Source organism: Colias croceus, chromosome 17, assembly GCF_905220415.1.
Source record: "Colias croceus chromosome 17, ilColCroc2.1".
Taxonomy (NCBI): domain Eukaryota; kingdom Metazoa; phylum Arthropoda; class Insecta; order Lepidoptera; family Pieridae; genus Colias; species Colias croceus.
This window is the reverse complement of record NC_059553.1, coordinates 5,477,870-5,496,548: the sequence shown is the minus strand read 5'-3', so window position 1 is coordinate 5,496,548 and position 18,679 is coordinate 5,477,870. Positions and strand designations below refer to the sequence as shown.

General features: G+C 30.8%; 1 protein-coding gene across 1 annotated transcript in view; it reads left to right on the top strand.

Moving 5' to 3' along the window:
- Positions 1–4,085: 4,085 nt before the first annotated feature.
- Positions 4,086–18,679, top strand: part of LOC123698959 (thrombospondin type-1 domain-containing protein 4-like) — a 46,398-nt gene continuing 31,804 nt past the window's right edge. Inside the window, exons 1-3 of the mRNA XM_045645795.1 lie at positions 4,086–4,277; positions 14,129–14,351; positions 18,548–18,617. Coding sequence (XP_045501751.1) covers positions 14,314–14,351; positions 18,548–18,617 — 108 coding nt within the window. The 5' untranslated portion in view covers positions 4,086–4,277; positions 14,129–14,313. The remainder of the gene's footprint in view (positions 4,278–14,128; positions 14,352–18,547; positions 18,618–18,679) is intronic.

The window sequence follows — 18,679 nt, the reverse complement described above, 5'->3', positions numbered from 1 at the left end:
AATGTAAAAAAAAATCCTTTCATTTACTTTAAACCTTTTTATTAAGAAAACATTCATTTAAGTATTTAAAGGCATTAAAAATACTATTTTTACGGGAGTTATTTTAATACCGTCCTGTAATATACGGCAATTGGCTGAACTGAAGTAAATAAAAATATCTATATCTTTTTTTACGTCTCAAATATAATAAATACAACAAATAAAGTTTTTTATTATAGTTTGCCATGATGACCAGTGTTGCTAGACCTTATGATTTTTCGGGTGATCTACTGATTTTTCAAATAGGTACTAGCTTGGAAAGAAAGGGGTAGTTATAATATTTGTTAAATACTACCCAGAATATTTTAAGAAAGGAAAAGTAAATTTGCATATTATGTTAACGAGGTATCAAAATATACTGCACTTTCCAACATGTACAATAAATCAACAAAAATAGTATGACATATTTTAGAAGAAACTAACGAAATAGTTAATGGAGAAACAATTTTATGACATTCAAGAATTTATTACATTGCGGAATCTGTGACAACGAAGAATTAGTTTAGTTTAATTTATTTCGTTTAATATTTGCACACCCAGATAATAGGTAGAATGATGTACATTCTACCTATTATTTATAGGTATAATATATATATTATTATTAGCACTATAAAATTGTAATAACAGCACCTACATTTGTAAATGTAATTTGAATTTATATTTGCCAGTTTCGTCGCTTTAATACTGAGTTGAATTTTATTTTATTTTATTTGTTTATGAACATAACAGTCGTACATGATTTAATATAAAAAAGTTCTAAAATTCACTACGACCACACAACATGTTCTATTATTCAAAAAAAGAAAAACAGCATATAAAAAAAACAAGCCTCACAATGAAATTGAATATATATTTAAACTAGATTCTGACTCTGCAGAGGGTACAAATCCAAACTCCGCAGTCAGCAGATTAAACCGGTTTGAAAAACATAGTTTATTTATTACTATTTATTTTATTTAAAATAAAGTTTATTTTTTGTAACATAAATGCATCCACTGTTTTTTTTAATTCTCCATATATCTACTTTTCCAGTTTCTGGCAACACTCATGATATCGGGACGATATTATCGGATAATGTGAAAGGGCAAATTGTGTCCGATATCGGATATCGGCTATCGGCTTCCGATATCCGATATCGGACCGGACAATGTGAAAACGCTCTAACGTTTTAATACTTGACTATTGTTATTGACTACAAAATGCTCGTTAAGCACAAAAGTGTAGAAATCATAAATTAATATAAATTGAAATTGTTCCACTTAAATTAATAAAAAAAACCATCTTAATATAAATATAATCGAATCAATGAAGATATTAGGTATTACGAAAAATAATAGGGGTAATGATAATATTATGTTCATTTTTGATCTATCTACTTCAATTCTTTTAAATTCGCAATAGCATCCCCGCCATAGAAGGTTAAAAATTAAGTATACAAAATGTAGTAGGATTTATAAGTAAAAAATTGACGTCATAACTTCTAAAAAAGAACATGAAATAAAATACAACTACCCGCTGTAAATCACACTCGCATACACCTCACGTCATTCCCATACTTGTTAATATTATAAATCGCTGGTCGGCATCCACTACACTCAATTATTATCATTACATTTATCACAGGACCGCGATGCGCTGGCGCACGTGTTCTACGATGCTCTATTTCCTGTTTAATCAAAATATACCGTGATTTTTGAGCAGTTTATTTATGGGACGTTTCTTTTTTGTGCTGATAAAAATAATAATTGGTATTTGAACTAGGTAGTCTTGTAACTTTTATCAAATAAAGCTGTTTATTTAAATAAATTACTATCGCACATTATTTTACCAGTATTGAGCATAAAATTAAGTATTAACACTCCTGGCGAAATAGCTACTAACCGTTGCGTTAATAGGGTTGTCAATACATATAGTATTTTGAAATGTGGGGTACATTTCAAAAGACTATATTACCTACTTACCTACTCTTAAATTATCATTTTACTATTTTGACATAGAGCAATAAAATTTAACCTTTCTCTATAACTGTCCGAACATGAATGGAAATTATTTCCAAGCATTGGAGGTGTTTTAAATTAAATTCCGTTTAGGTGTAATTATACGCGCGTCTAACAGCGCTGTCATAAAGCTTGTTGCGCACCGCGGTGAGAGTCCACAATCAATATAGCATTTGCGACTAGTAGTTAATATCTTAATAAGAATGTAATAGAGATTACAGAGTCTGGTCTATGGGGGTGGGCTGGGATAATACTAGCCGCTATGTGTGGTCCCGTCACCGCGCTAGGCATGGCGGTTATCGATATAACCTAGTCGATACCTTCGCCCAGGGGTATGTGAAAAGGAATTTAAATTGGAGTGCCGCTGTGAATGCTATAAGATTCTAAATTAGAGAAATTCATCACTAGTATGGAATTTATTACAGTTAGTCTTTACTGCTATTTATGAACGAGTTGATTTGTGCAAAATTAATTGCAGTGAATCGAGACGTGTCGATAAAAAGTACATCACTACGAACATCTGATTATATATCATTCAGTGAGTTATTATTGATGCTCATAGCTCATAGCATATTATTTTGAATGTCATACTTGCAATTTAATTATAACTTTATTTTAATTATCGATTAGGGTTAAAAGTTTTATTCTGATATATATCTGTATGTGTTTTATACACATAACTAAATTCCAACTAACTAAGGAACTATTTCAATTGTGTTTATTTTTAACTATTGATTTAATAAATTTAGTTCATATAATGATACACTTAGGTTTGTTGACTTATTAGATAAGAGATAACTTGATTAGATTAGTCGATAAAAGTGCCCAAATAAATACGACTATAATATAGAGGTAAATTTTGCACATTCGTGCAGTTGTCTTGTAATTATTGGAAATAAAAAAATAATGTGCAATACAATATGAATAATCGCATTTAATCATGAAACACAAGCTGTCTATCCTAGAAATCGCAATGGACCATGTCTAATAGGAAAATGGTCTCCTGAGGGAACATCAAGTGAATTTCGTCGAGGAAATTTTCCTGTCATTGTTTTTAGATTATCCGTAATAAATCACTCGAGCATTCTTTGAAATTATTGAATAGCTCCCAGGATGAAATGATCAAGTTGATTCTGTTGGAATATGAATTTTATAGATGGTTCAATGGGATAGAAATGTTCTCGGAGTAAACTTTTAAACATTGAAAAATAAAAGCTATGTTTCTTTTTCGGACCCAGTATTGTATTTCTTAAATTACAACGATCTAAACCCTTAATGATGTTATATCGTATATACTAATGCTTTCATCACCAGATCAAAGGACGACTTTGACTGATTTCGTATTTACTAAACCATTTCGTCTTGCACGCACGCGCAGGTTTTAGACTAGCGGATGATTTCCCATAAGTGAGTCCCTGCTCTTTACATAGGTCTCTATCTGTATAAAAATAGTAGTATGTATTTTATTTTTATTTTAAAGATGTGACGCGAGTTTCCTTTGTTTTTATGTTTTCGTATTTAATTATACATAATTAAAAATACCTGTCTGTTATTGCCAACGTTATTGCTAAGTGCGTTTATTAAGCAATTTTAGTATAAACACATATTAATTATGAATATATAATTCTATGGAAATTATACTTGATTTAAATGAACCTCTAAAATCAGGGATATGACATAATATATAGCTAAGATAATATTTTACAATTATTATACTCAATTAACGTCTTAAATATGTATGAATGTTCAAAAATATTTCTTAAGTAATCTTTTCACGTTCAACTTACTTATATTTACTTAAAATTAAACTTCAGTGTGAGCGTTAAAATGTATCTTTTAATGCAACATACATTGATATGCATTTATAGTCCACTTAATTCAACAATATTATTGGGCGTTATCGGAGTTTTACGTCCGAACGTCGGCGCTAAGTGTAGTACTGTCGCATAATTACTAGAACTTTTACTCATAACATTTTTACTTTCCACTCTAATAGCAATAACCAAGTTCTGGAAGTACCAAGCCCTTTTCATACAGTTGAAAGCTGTTCGTGTTAGCGGACCATCGCAGACGCAACGCGTGTCGCGTCATAGAGAAAAGCCGGTATTATAGTACTTTATACTATTTCGAATATAAAAACGGAGCACTTCATAAAACTATAAAAAATTTAGTTTCGGTTTTAATCTACGACTATATTGGGAGTGAAGTGATTTATGAAATTTTCATGCATTTCACAATGCGGTGAGTAGTTTTTTTCTAATTTAGAACAACACTGATACCAAGTATAACATTAATAAATTTCATAATTAATATCCAGTATATTATTGAAAATTTGAAATTTTTAAAAGTTTATTTTATTTTTTGTGCAATCGTTAACGCATCGAAAATGAATTGAAGGTTAAGTTTGCGGAAAATGATAAGAGAAATAAAAAGAATGAAAATGAAATGAAATTAAATTAAATATGAAGCACAATTTAATTTCAAATAAAACTTTTTGAAATATTTTTTTTTATATTTTATTGATTTGTGTTAACTATATTTTTTAATCATAATAATATGATTCTAAAGAATTCACTCATTTGATAAATCAGCCTTATATCTCAAGCAATGTTACAGCTCTTATTTCGCACGTCTGTAAAATTGTTTAAGGTTACAATTATTTCATACCTTGCAATTAACTTATCACTACATCATACATTAAACCATAGTATAAATGATTAAACTAAGGTGTCAACGATCGACAAGCACGAGACGCTTCCGACTTGCGTTTGCACATGCCGACATACAAATATCATAAAATAGTGACGAGATATGCTTTGTTAACTGGGCACAATTATTTGCGAAATGATTCGTCAGTTGATTAATACGTTACGTATAATATTTAATGGGTGCTATATTTAGCACAATTGAGCTAGGTTTTAGTATTACGGTTATTTACAGTAGGTACAAGCCGTATTAAATAGTTAGGGATGCTTGTCTTTACCTACTAAATATTTTTAGTGCCGATACAGGATATTTGTCTATATTAGGTACAATATCGTTAAGTACATTTTAATTACGACAACTGCAGACGTTTTAAACATGAGAAATAGTTTCTGTGTAATTTTTATTTATTTGCATACTGTAACTATAAAAAATATAGAGCTTTTATGTTGATCATCAGGAATTTAACAGGATGTTGTATAAATCATTTATATGAAATAACAATTTCAATTTCAACAGAAATTATATTTTATACACGAGTGTATCAGACATTTTTTTATTCAGCGCATTCTCTTTTAAATCTGAGGCACACGATTACAACAAAAAGCAAGTTAAATAATATGTATTTATGTTTTATACATTATTTTTATTAGCCATTTTAAGACATATTTATTTCGGGGTGTAGTGATTAATCATTATGCGTTACGAATTATATTTCCACGAGATAATAATGGCTTTGATTCTCGACGACCGAGGTGATCAACAAACCTAGGATCTCTCGAGGCTTATTTATCAAAAATCTTCAATTTTTAAGTTCAATCAATCTTTAAGTTCAATTTGGCAAACTATTAAAGTACTATAAATCCTATACAATTTTATTTGACTTGTCCACAAGAATTCCTTACTGACTTAGAATCACACGCACAAAGACAATTCTATAAATAGACTGTAGGTAACCATAGAGTCGATAAATTATAGATTAAAATAATCGCATAGCGAAGAGCGTCACTAATACAGTGGTTTAGTCAGGAAGCGAACCTGACACCGGCGAGCTAATGGCACGCTGTGACCACGTTGCTCGCATCACTGCTCTTATTGCTTGCAATTTTAAGTATTTCGCTATTCATGTCTGACCTAAAATAGCCGTGTTTCCCACACACATACGTAATTGATTCAGTATAAGCTATAAATTTTAAATTGAAAGGACTTTTAAGAATGTCCTAACGATTATAAAAAGGAGTTCGGACTATTTTGTGTTAACGTTTAAATCGTTTAAAACATCTGTGTTTGCTTCAATAACAACCGTTTTTTAGCCAGTGGTCTGACAGTAAACTGTAAAAAAATATAGATGATTTTATAAAAAATCAAGAGCTTTCGCATTGAAGTTTGATATGAGATTAGCTAAAAGTAGTAGGTATACATAGATACACAGTATGGAATTACACAGTACGAGCTTAATCAATCGTGTTATCGGGTATTCAGTGTGAACCGGCCCATGAGCAGCTGATGCGGTCAACTCAATGTTTTATTGACGTTGTAGGTACATGTATAGAGCTGTTACAACCAGCAGCTTAGAAACTTGTTTATTGTTAACTTGAATTTTTTATGTACGTCTTTTATGATTTATCGGAAACGTGCGAAATATTACATTTTACAAGATACACATTTTTATTTTTTTCAGTAAAATAATTTACAGATTTATTCATGAATATTAGATATCTCTTGAATTTTTTTAAATATTACACTTTACACAGAATATTCTCTTATTTCTATGAGCTATGCACATAAATAACGTGTAGAAGAGTAGTTTAAAAGTAGTTGTACTCATACAAAAAAAAAAAAAATGTGTTGTATAAATTCAGCATAAAACGGCACATGCTCGTCTATCGTATTACAACTCTATAAATATGTAACGACTCCAGTCAAGTCACACTATCCTCAGCTGTGCTAGACAAGTTGTAAAATTTGATTTATTTATCGGAAAGCGTAACATACGCAACGACTGGTTGAATTTTGATAATGCTTACCTTAATTTTTATACCATGTTTATATCAGTTAGATGGGGATGACAATGACAGACAATGAATAATTTAATTGTTGTGACGTGGAAATAACGCTCGGTATTTTCATCCGCATATCGTAGTAAGTAAGGAGGGAAAAAACGGGGTTCAATTTTTTTTGTAACAATCCTATTGGAATAAAAAGACAAAACCAACTCAATCATTCAATAACGCAAACAATAATAATAAAATAGCGTACAATTTTCAGTCAGGAAAGTAGAAAATTGATAACAGAACATTAAAGTAAGAAAAAATGTGACAAGGTTTGATAAAGTGTGACGAATCCAGTGTAGAGCCGAGCGCGTCGGCACTCATCACTCCGAGATAACATCAAGCGCCGCGCAGGCGCATGTTTTGTTCCGTAATTGATTTATCTATGTGCAGTTTATTGATTACTTTTTGCTAGTCCTCAATCAACTGACTGTGTATAACGGGCTTAAATATTGTAATGTTTTCCGGGGTTTAATAATAATGCGGCAGCTTTGTTGCGAGGGTTTAACCTTTTTATTGTAATAGGCAATTCACTTTTTCATATTTAACATATTTTAAGTAATGGACTCAATGTAAACAAAAGATAATATGAGAAATCTAAAGGATGCGTGAAAAATAATGTTATTAATTTTTGTTAGCAGTATGTTTCCAAACAATTAACTACATATTTTTGTTGATACTGATTAATATAATCAAGAAATATAATAAGTAATACATTTGTTGGTAATTAGGTAAGAAGAACGGAATTCGAAGAACAAGGTTAGAACTAACATTGTATAATTGTTATGGAATAGGTTATAAATATAGTTTCGCGAACTAAACATTATTTTCTGGGAAAATCTAGGAATGATAAATGTACACCTATAGTATTATTTTGATATTCAGATTCCTGCATGTATTTTTACTTTCATTGGAAAGTAAATAGATACATTTTTATAGAATCCATTAGATGGTACCATTTTATCGGTTGTCACGAGAGTGTTAGAAAGCTTTTTACAATAGATATTAGCTAATTGTTCTATTGACATACGATATTGATAAGAATTTATTTCGTCTCAAATTTTGTGTAAAATTTTACAGTTGAAATGTTTCTTCTTTTATAAAATGCGATATAAGAAACATAAACTCATCAACGATAGAATGAACGAATTCTTATTAAATTTTAATGAAATAAACCCTATTTATGTATATATTTTCTACAACAAAAACTGCAGTAAGCACTGCCATACATTATCACTGCTGTCAAGACGGAAGTTAAGAAAACAAACTGTTACCTACTCCAAACTACATTATCTCCACTGTCAATAATTATTTTGTAGTCGTAAAGTGAAGCACTGTTAAATATAACTACTTTCAAACGATTTTATCATATCGTGATTATGAGATTTTAATGGTTTATAATTGATGGGTATTCCTGTTGCGATAATCCCATTGGACGGAAATAGAATGGTGTCACTTTTGTATCTCAATATTAGACATGACACTTTGGCGTTTATACAATGTATTTGAAGCATCAACATTCGAATAATTTTACGATACCATCTGTCGAATTAATACCCGATAGGAGGTAATTACTTTGAGATATTATTTTTTTTGAAACAATGGAATAGATTTTGTAATAACCTATGTTTGAAAATATTTTATCGTTCTAGAATAGAAATGGATTTTGATTCAAAAACAGAATGTTGAAATTTCCTCCCTAATATAATTAAGCAGAAATTGTAACTTTTTATTATGCTGAAAAGTTTTGGACAACTAAAACGTGTTCAGCCTTTTTGTTTATATTGTATAGTGCATTCATGGCTTGACCTAAGAAAATAGCATGTTATTTCTCTTCTTCATTTCTCTTCAGTTCTTTCAATATAAGTAGTAGTTATATTTGATACTTTCTGGGTACAACATAGCAGAATTGTTATATATTTTTAGAGAACCTGTAATCAAAATGCCACCCAGTTGTACAAAGCCAGAGCACTTCATTAAACTTGTACAGTGGGGTGTCGTTGACCTCCTGAAATCACGGGTCTCAAGCGGTTATATAATTACGTCCAATAGTACCGATCGTTGTCGCCTGTTGACCTGTCAACTCTCAAGTAGTCTTGTCTATTTGTTTAGTACACACATCAATTTGCTTGTTTTGTTTTCAAAAGCCAACCACTATAGGAACTATTCCTATTGTGTGTTTACCCAAGGTACTGAAATTTACCTCATAATCGTTTGGTTGTGAAGGCAAAATACATATTATATTAGTTGAAAATGTTTTAGTCTTTGTGTTTGAATTGTATTTTCTCGATGATAAAGAGCTGTGAATTTTCAAAGTACAATATACGGCATACCTACAAGCCACGAGCCAAGTTACAATATCCTTTATATCAAATTTGGTGGTCGATGAGTATATTTAACAAAAATAAATGAGTAAGTTAAAGTTTGAACGATAATGCTTTATCAACATAAATAAAATATACTCCTTATTTTAACACCTAGCATACCAAAATGTAAGAAGTTTCTAGTCCAGCTCTTGCATTGGCGCTTGCAAGACTATCTCATAAACGATCCGAAGCATGTTCAGTTATTTATATTTACCATTTTGCATGCTATTTAGTTTATATCATCATTGAATACAAAGTTATTACTAACCGGACTTATCTTGTATGGTTAACGGTTCTGAGGACATTCACTCTACTACAATTTCCTACAGGAGGTGCTTACCTGCACTTCAGTTAATGTGATATTGGTTTCGATACACCCACTTAATGTAGCTAATATCTGATAGTTTATAGGAATTATGGTGGAGAGATTAACAAATTCATATTACGGAACCAATTGCAAAAGCTATTGGCGCTGGATGTAAAGGTATTTAATGTTTCACTGCCACCCCTTAATAACAGAAGCCTTTTTCACCGTACAATACTTTCATGAAGGTTTGAAATCTACATGGGCAGAATGGTTAATTTCTTGTGTTGTTATTCATCATATAATTTCCTGTCCTGAATATAATAATACTTATTTCTAATTAGTTTTCCCCTTCAGGAGTTTGCCTCGACCACTTTCGATACTTATATTTTCGAAAGCGAATCTATTTTGGTATTTTAAACTCAAACTCAAACTCAAACATTCATTTATTCAATTAGACTACTATTTAGTAGCACTTTCGAATCGTCATTACATAGTTTTACATAGTTTAGTTTTACAACTTGGCTAAGATACGTATCAGCTCTCGCCAACGTAGCCATGGTAACCGCATGTCATCTAACTGACTCTAAACCTTCTGACACGTTCCCTTTTCGCGGTTTTAGGTAAAAGTAAACCACAAGTGGACGCTGATGTCATTTAGCAATTTACTTGTGTATTTAGTATCAAATTACATGCACTTTCTAATTTTATGTTGGATACACATACCAAAATTGTAAATCGTGTGGTAACATGAGATTTATAGGCGAAGTTATGGTTATAGCTTAATTTTAATAATTTATAGAAACACCTGAAGAACGGATAGTGGAAAATCTTTATGTAAGAAAATCTTATATAGGTAGATGACGCCGCTAAGAAGGATCTTTTTTTATCTGGAAATGTATTAATTATTTCAACAAGTACTCTTAATAACTACCAACACCTTAAATGTAACTTACTTTCAAAATATTTTATATTTTGCAATCTTATCATTGTCGAAGTGAAAACCGTATAGCAAATTAAATTTTCTAGTAGGGGTATGGAATTGTCTTAAGTTTCACGAAGTAAATTGCCTAATGTCTGAAGGGTCAAATGGAGGAAAAATCACAAGTAGGTTAGTATATCGAAGCCATGTATTCGGTCAAAGGTTGGTGCCCTTCTATGAAATTTGCTAACAGGCGATAATTAGACTCTAACACACACGGCTCATGTTTCTAATTCGGGTTCAGTTTGTACAAGCGATTAGAACACACCATGGTTGTCATGGCTACACGTAAGGAAAGAAATGAGAATTATTAAGCCCATTGTAATTTTTAAAAATCTTGAAAAGTCGAATGTTACAAGCAAACTCTAAATGAAGGTAAACTTTGTAAAGCAACTTTCGTGTGCTTATGTTAATCTAAACACAAACGCGGATTTGAATAAGTAAATTTAATTCATTGTGGACCTTTCGTATGTCAAAATGTTAAATAGTCTATTGTGTGGTTTTATACACCGTTGAAAGTACTTTACCTTAGTAAAGGTAAACTTACTATGGCTTCAAAATAAGCGGTAGTACGATTGTTCGAACTAAAACTTTCTCTTAGAATTCGAAACATAACAGATATACTTCGTCCTTTTTATTTACAATAATATGTTCTTAATTGAAGTACCTACTCTAGCGTTAATTAGAACAACAAATATGCTCGAACGAATGCTGAGAACGACAACTTTCTCCCTAATTGTTCGTATTAAAATTTTAATTCAAAGTTGGTTCAATTAAACGAACCAATAATTGAGCTATTGTGCTATTGAAAAACTTTTTTTGTTTAGAGCACTATGGTACTATTGTATTATTTGAATGCTTAATGAGATTAATATGTTACATGTTGATTAACTCACAAGATTGTGATGTAAGCAAAAATAAAGAAGATGTAATGGTGTTCTTCTTTGTTTACTTCTCATCTTTATTTTATAGCTATTTTATCTCATTTAATATGTGGGTAGATAATAATTGCCTTTTGAACTTTTTCTCTGGCAGGACAATCGATAGGATTTTTGTTATTTATAAGTTACCGGGAAATATGTTTGGAAATGTAACAGCATATTACATTGATCTAGAGTTTGTACAGTTTTATTATGCAAAAAGTTAATCAGTTAACGACAAGCACTCACTACTCACGTAGGAAAATAAAGATGCCCAATCTTAAGAGTTCAAAGCAGACAATTTGAAGTCAGTGCCAAAAATCATCAAGAATAAACGAAATAATTACGAACAAAAGTACTTAGTATATTGCCTAATATGGTTATGAATTCAACACATAATTCATTTAATCACGAAAGATTAAATAACGTTAATGTTACTATCGACACTATTTGTATCAAAACTAATGGAATAAAGTGAAATGGGTCATGTTTTTGGATAATAAAAGTTTATCAAGCGGCAATGCATGGATTCAGACCACCTATAGTGACGGTGAAAGGCTTGTTAAAACAGTTCAATTGGGAAGTTTTATGTTTCTCTAAATGAACTTAATGGAATGTTCTCGACAAAATTGTGGGGATTGTTTCGATTTGATTTTATTGGATTTGATTTCAATACGTCTACCGATTGCTGTTTTGTTTTATTGTAGGATGTTATTGAAAAGCAAGTTTCAGTCGGGATGTGCAATGTGCATACAGTTTCTTCTGTGTGAGTAATGCTTTACATTTTATAATTATTGATCGACATGATTTTTTTTTGTTTAACTTTAATTTTGCCCACCGTGATAGGAAGGACGAAATATAAAAATTCCAACTCCCTATTAAAACATTACAATCTATTTTCCTGGAAATTGAACTAATAAATCTATTTAAATAGCATTTAATCGATGCTGCTAACAGATCGCCGATAGCAGCGATGTTTCAATTTCATTAGGCTCCAGTGGTGTTAATCTCGGGATAGATAAAATACCGGCAATCATAGATATCATCTAGGAATCATTATATGGAAGTATCCACCTGGGAGAAGTGTTTACCGCCCAGTCGGTAAAGGGCTTCACACCTACGCGGCCGTCTGTTGGTTTTTTTATTTATTCTTTATAGTATCGAAATATTTTTTGTAGTTTTAACTAGTTTACATAGGTAGTATGTACTATGTAGTTAGCAAGTTTTATATATTGTACTTTTCGTCATAGTTAAATGTATTTTCTTTTAATATTATTTTTCTTTTAAATCATTGATTCTAAAATATCATAATATCAAATTGATTATTATTTGTTAATGCATTGAAATTTGCTCATTGCACTCATGACATAGTGCAAATTTTTTTTATAAAAAAAAATCATGAAAGCTATCATGTTTTATTTTTTTAAGACCAAACTCAATAGTCAGAATGGGAATATTCAAACATTTGCCAAACGAATGTAGTCATTCTATCAAATGACTAGTCCGCATAGCATGCAAATAGTTAATAATAATCCCTCTGCAATTAAATCAGTCCACTTTCCTTCTAAAATAATAGAGTGCGTTGACTTTTCTATCATAGTTTAATGTTTAATCAGCCGATAAGGCTATCTAGTTTAGCACAGTGACACAGTGAGGGATTTCGTAATAGTTTTGTAATGCATCCGAATATTTACCTTGTATGTTTGTTCTGTGATAAAGTCGTGACCGCGGACAAATGATGTTTGAAAAAGCTGTTATAAAGTTTACGTGGTATGTAATTGCTACTTTGTGTCTTGTGATTTCTGACAATCGTATTGTGTAGAGGCAAACATTTATTCAGGAACTTGTGTGTATTGTGTGTGTTTGTAACTTGTATTTCATATTTCATAAATATGGGGTAAAAAAGTGTTTGACTTGAGCGGTAAATAGATTCAATGACATGTTTTGTTTAATTTTGTTATAATCCAATAAATATCCTACGCAGTGCACTTATTTAGCACTGATATACAGTGGAATAGTAAATTTTACTTGGTTTAGCTTTATTTTCCTACACATACAAAATCAAACATATTTATGAGCCTTTTTTATTAATTTATTATTATAGAGATGTAGATAAGTATTGCTTGTTTAAAAAATCACACATTGCGTTTATCTCATGTTTTATCTCTGTATAATAAAAATGGTGGTCATAATTGTTGTAGTATCGTCTAATAAACATGTTTAGAAGAACAGTGTTAGATTTATGTTACAAATAAAAAGTTTCTCACGGTGTATTGCTATCTTATAACATCCTTTATCGGAAGTTAACAATGTTTATCTCTCAATAATTGTTGTTCGAGTATTGAACATTTCCTTAATTTTTGACTGATGTTTTAAAAAATGTGATTATAGAATTTCGCTATTTTCTTGTGAACTTTTACTGTATGTCGATTTAAGTCAACTCTTGCCCTTCATGTAAATTGAATGAAATTATTTTCATAATTTTTCCTAGTGAAAGTGCACATTTTTCGAGGAACAGGCGCCAAGTACATAATTTTGTAGGATGTAGGGTAGTTTTTATTTAAATAGACGTTTCAAAGTTAGTTTAGGTAACGTACTAACCATTAAGTAATCTGTGGTTTAGGTACCACAGAAAATTTAGCTGTCATATATTGCTTTAAAATTTGTAGTACCTACCTATTGGAAAATGAATGATACTTAGACTTGCGTAGTGTTTTAGATGGAAATATAAAATAGTTTATTAACAAAAATGTTAATTTGTTACAGGTCGTAAAACACCAATTGAGAGGACAATCATGATCAATCGCGGTGTGACGTGAGCAGCGGATAAAAATGTTTTCATGTGATTCCTTTGATATATTTATATTGGACACTTGTATTAGATTAGTTTGTGGACAGTAGCGTGCTATGATGGACAATAATAATTCGTGAATGTGAATGAACTTTTTGAAATGGCTCGTGCTAAACCTTGGAGTGAAAAACCCTTTTGGTAAGTGTGGTGCAAGTTATCTTATTTTTAAATGACTTTTGTCCTTTTTTATTTTTTTATCGAATAATATTGAACTTTCATTCAAAAATTTAAATTCTAATCTGACACGAAACCTACACAATCAATTTTTCCTAAGTTCTCCAGATTTTGATAATTCACAAAAGTAAAACAATAAGTTAGGCAGGTGAGCCTAATATTATACGTATACCTACTTATTATCTTTTCCTTGTCGAAATTATTAATTAATTTGAACTAATCTAATTTTTAAGTTTTAGTTCGGACTAACTAATAAACAGTGCATCTGCGGAATAAAATTTTAAAATAAAAGCTCTCTATCTTGCAATAAATTGGAAATTAAGGAAATATTTCCAACTTCACTTTTCAATTTGTATTGGAACCGGCTGTCGGCTGTCTCTAACCTCCGCCGGTGTTGCCGTCAAATCAAGTGTTTTTACAGGCTGTTGAGATAACTACAGTTCCTTTAAAAACATCACTGACATCGAGTGCTTCCTATAAACTGCCGTATAACGATCTCTTGATGATGTAGTTTCTGTTTCTTTTCCTGGATAAACAAAATGTACTCATATCGCCTACAAATCTATATTAGGTATAATTTTTGGTCAGCTATGAACTGTATGCAAGTGAACAAGAGCTTTTAATTTGTCCTTAACTCGGTATACGTGTTAAAATTTAAAAACTTACAAATATGTAAAATATATTATGACTAAAGGTTTTCTAATTTAACATCAGAAAACTTCGTAGTGTTGGTGTAGAAATTTTGTTGACCTTTTCACGGTAGAGAACGTATATTACGTTGATAATGCAATATAAAAGATATTAAAAGTAAGTTACGTACCTATAATATATTTTTATGACATGTGGGTGCCAGTATAGAGTTTCTATTTTCTATTTCCGTTGTATTGAATAGACTAGCGAAAATATTATAAAGTTAATAATGTATTACAACATACTTAAACCTAGAAAATAGTTATGACTGAAATATAATAGAAATAAAAGTGCTTATTTGTGACTTGCATACATGAAAGTTTTAAAGCACAAATAGCACCGCTACGTACATATTTACCCATAACAAATGTTTTTATAGGATTAAACGGTAAACTTTTTATCGCTACTCGAGACTCCTTGGAGAGTAAAAGTAAATAAAATTATACGGTCCATTCAACACAACAAGTCCTGCACAAGCACGTGCTTATGCAGGACTAAAAAATCCTTATTCACACGCTCTATATTGTAACGCGTATTCTTAGATAAATGTATACAATAATGTTATGATGATTTAAATTATCTGTGTAATCCTCTAATAAATAATTCAGTTTTATTGAGACATTGAATGTCGAATTAGGATATCAAACCTTAAACATATAAAAAATTTAACGTAATATCTATCCCTGTACCTAATAACTTACCAAATTTCAACCCAATTTATGAACATACCATGCACATGACATCTCTACTTAAAAGTCATCAGAAAAAAATGTATATAATTTACATTAATAAACAATTTACATTCTTACCGTCATTAGTAAAGAAATTATTAACTCCCGGCTTCTACTCAAATTGCCAGGAAGCCAGAAGACTCATGGTAATGATTTTATTTTATGCATACTTTACTGCAATATTGCATCTGTCATGGTTGTTACAAACGGTATCTTGGCTTCGCAGTCGTTAGTACCTCTCCAACTGCAGGAATGTTGGATTGTTACTATTTATATGTACAATATATCAATGTATTTATAAGTCTGTTTGTATATCTACGCAATGCGTATAGCCTTTAAAGCTTTTTTCATTTTATATATTATTATATGGATCTGCTTTAAGTACAGGAACCATTTCTGGGTTACCCTTTAAGTCAACATACAAAAGTTTTGTAAGAAGCAAGTTGGAAATGCACTCGTACATAATTTAGCAGATTAGACGTTTAAGCAGTTTAAATATTTTCTGATAATACTTAAACACTTAGATTATTTTATAAGTAATATGTAAAAAAGAAAAATAACGTTATATTTTATTACGTCAAACTGTCAAAATACCTTAACTGCTTACACACATCCATATATCAAACAAACAAGATGACCATAAAATTTGATTTCTACATTTTAGCGAATCGAAGTCATGAGAATCTCGGCAATAAAGATAGCATTAATGTGTCCAAATTAAACAGGCAAGGGAACATAAAAATAACTGCTATCGGCACTTAATAAACCACTTAAGACATTAAGGCGTTGTACACATTCGTCAGATCGTTTTAATGCTTGAGCAGTGCGTAGAAAATGTATCGGTGCTGCTACAAACACCTAATGGAGATGTCGGATTGTGCAATGGGCTTAAATGTGTAGGCGCAACTTAATCAGGGCTGCGAACTGGTGTAATAATATGAGAGAAAAATTACCTACGGGTATAATTATTAGTGAGATGTTTAATTAGTATAGTTTTTCTAATAATTTACAGATACAACTTAATGTCTTCATCTATTCAATGAGTCTATGTTTACTACCAACCACACAACATTCACGTTTTTCATTGAATAATTATAGCCCATAAAAGTATCAATTAATATAGAGGTGAACTTCTACCATTCTACTTACGGCTTGTACATGCTCACAGTACACACCTCTTCTAAATACATTGACATGTCGTATAAAAATTTTCACTTTACTATAGAAGAAAATTTGATTCATCACTTTTCAAAGGATGATTTGGAAATTCACCAAAAATCAGATAAACCTAGCCAGATAATTTGTAATATTTCAACTTATAAAACGCAACGATTTGCGAAACAAAAATTAATTACTAGCACTAGAAATCATAAATTAATTAGCCACTAGCAGCCCTGTATTTACACGGTTACCTTAAGCCAGCAATGCGAGTAAATTGAAAAGACAAAGTGATTCCGCGTTATGTTCCGTCACCCACGGGTTCATCCGTCCAGTCTTGTTTGGACGTAAACAATGTGTTCTGTTACCATATTATATTTTAGTTAATGGGAATATATTGTTATGCTTCAAACATTTCAAAAGAAGTTTGAATGAAAGAAAGTTGTATATTCCTATTCTGAAATAAAAGAGTATAGGTACTTAGATTTGAATATGGATTTATTTGGTTTTTTTTTTTTGAATATTTATTGAAGTGTTTATTATAAAATCTTGAAAGAGATAACGTTGTTACAAACTTTAAAGTTTTGCTACGTCGTGTAAATGTAATGTATATTTTATTATGCTATTAATTGATAAACATTGTTGCTTTCAACCGGCTTTACCGCAGCACTCCGCAATTCAATAAAACTTTGAATAAATGACAATTAATACTGCATCGTTAATGAGGAACATTATGTTCCTTTGAATTAGTTTCTAAACATTTTAAATGTTACTGTAATTGAATTCGAGAATATCTTAATTCACCAATTAATTTTATTTAAAATGGAGTAAGCCATAAAACACTAATTAGTTAAGTAAATCACGATATGGTAGAAAATTCATTATTCACATTTTTAAAAACACATAAAACTACACGTTTCACAGGGCAAAAAACTCTTGAGAACGAAACGGAGCAATCGCTTGAATTTAAACGAAATAAAGACATTTGTTCAGGTACGGCATGTACGGTATTTATTTCCATTGCTTCGAATGCGCCATTGCTCATTACCGTGAACATTGAGATTATCCCATAAACACGGAACGTTTGGCCACATGAATGATACCTCAATGGTTGTTAGTGCTCATTACCCGGCCGTGAGAGCGGTAAATTGTATGCACTAACAAATTGTTTGTGGACCCACGATGTACGAGCCCACGGTTTTCACTAAGGAGATAATTTCGAAATAGATCACGTATCCTTTGTTAGCGTTGAGAGTAAATTGAGTAATTTGTTACTCGCTCCGGAAGAATTTGTTTTGGTGCAATTTGCTACGTAATTTCATAGGTTTTAATATAGTTTGTTGGAGCATTATTAGAGCTCTTTGTTATAAATCCACGTTTCACTTGATAGTTGATAATACTGAATTAATTGCATATTTCATTTTGATGTAATATTTATTTACGATTAATTTAAATTGATTGTAAATATGCCTTATTTTATTGGAGCAAAACTTTCATCTACATATACTACGGAAAAATGAAAATATTAATGAAATAATTTTAAATGTTGTATGTTTTAAAAGGATTTCTTTTATTTTCCAGGGTCGCAGCAGTAATGCAATTTGCATTACTAACAACGGCTTCCAATTTAACTGAGACCACGCAACCGCAGGTAAATTATTCAATGATTTACATTTATAAACTCTATTTACATACTTTTAAAATTTAAAAAGG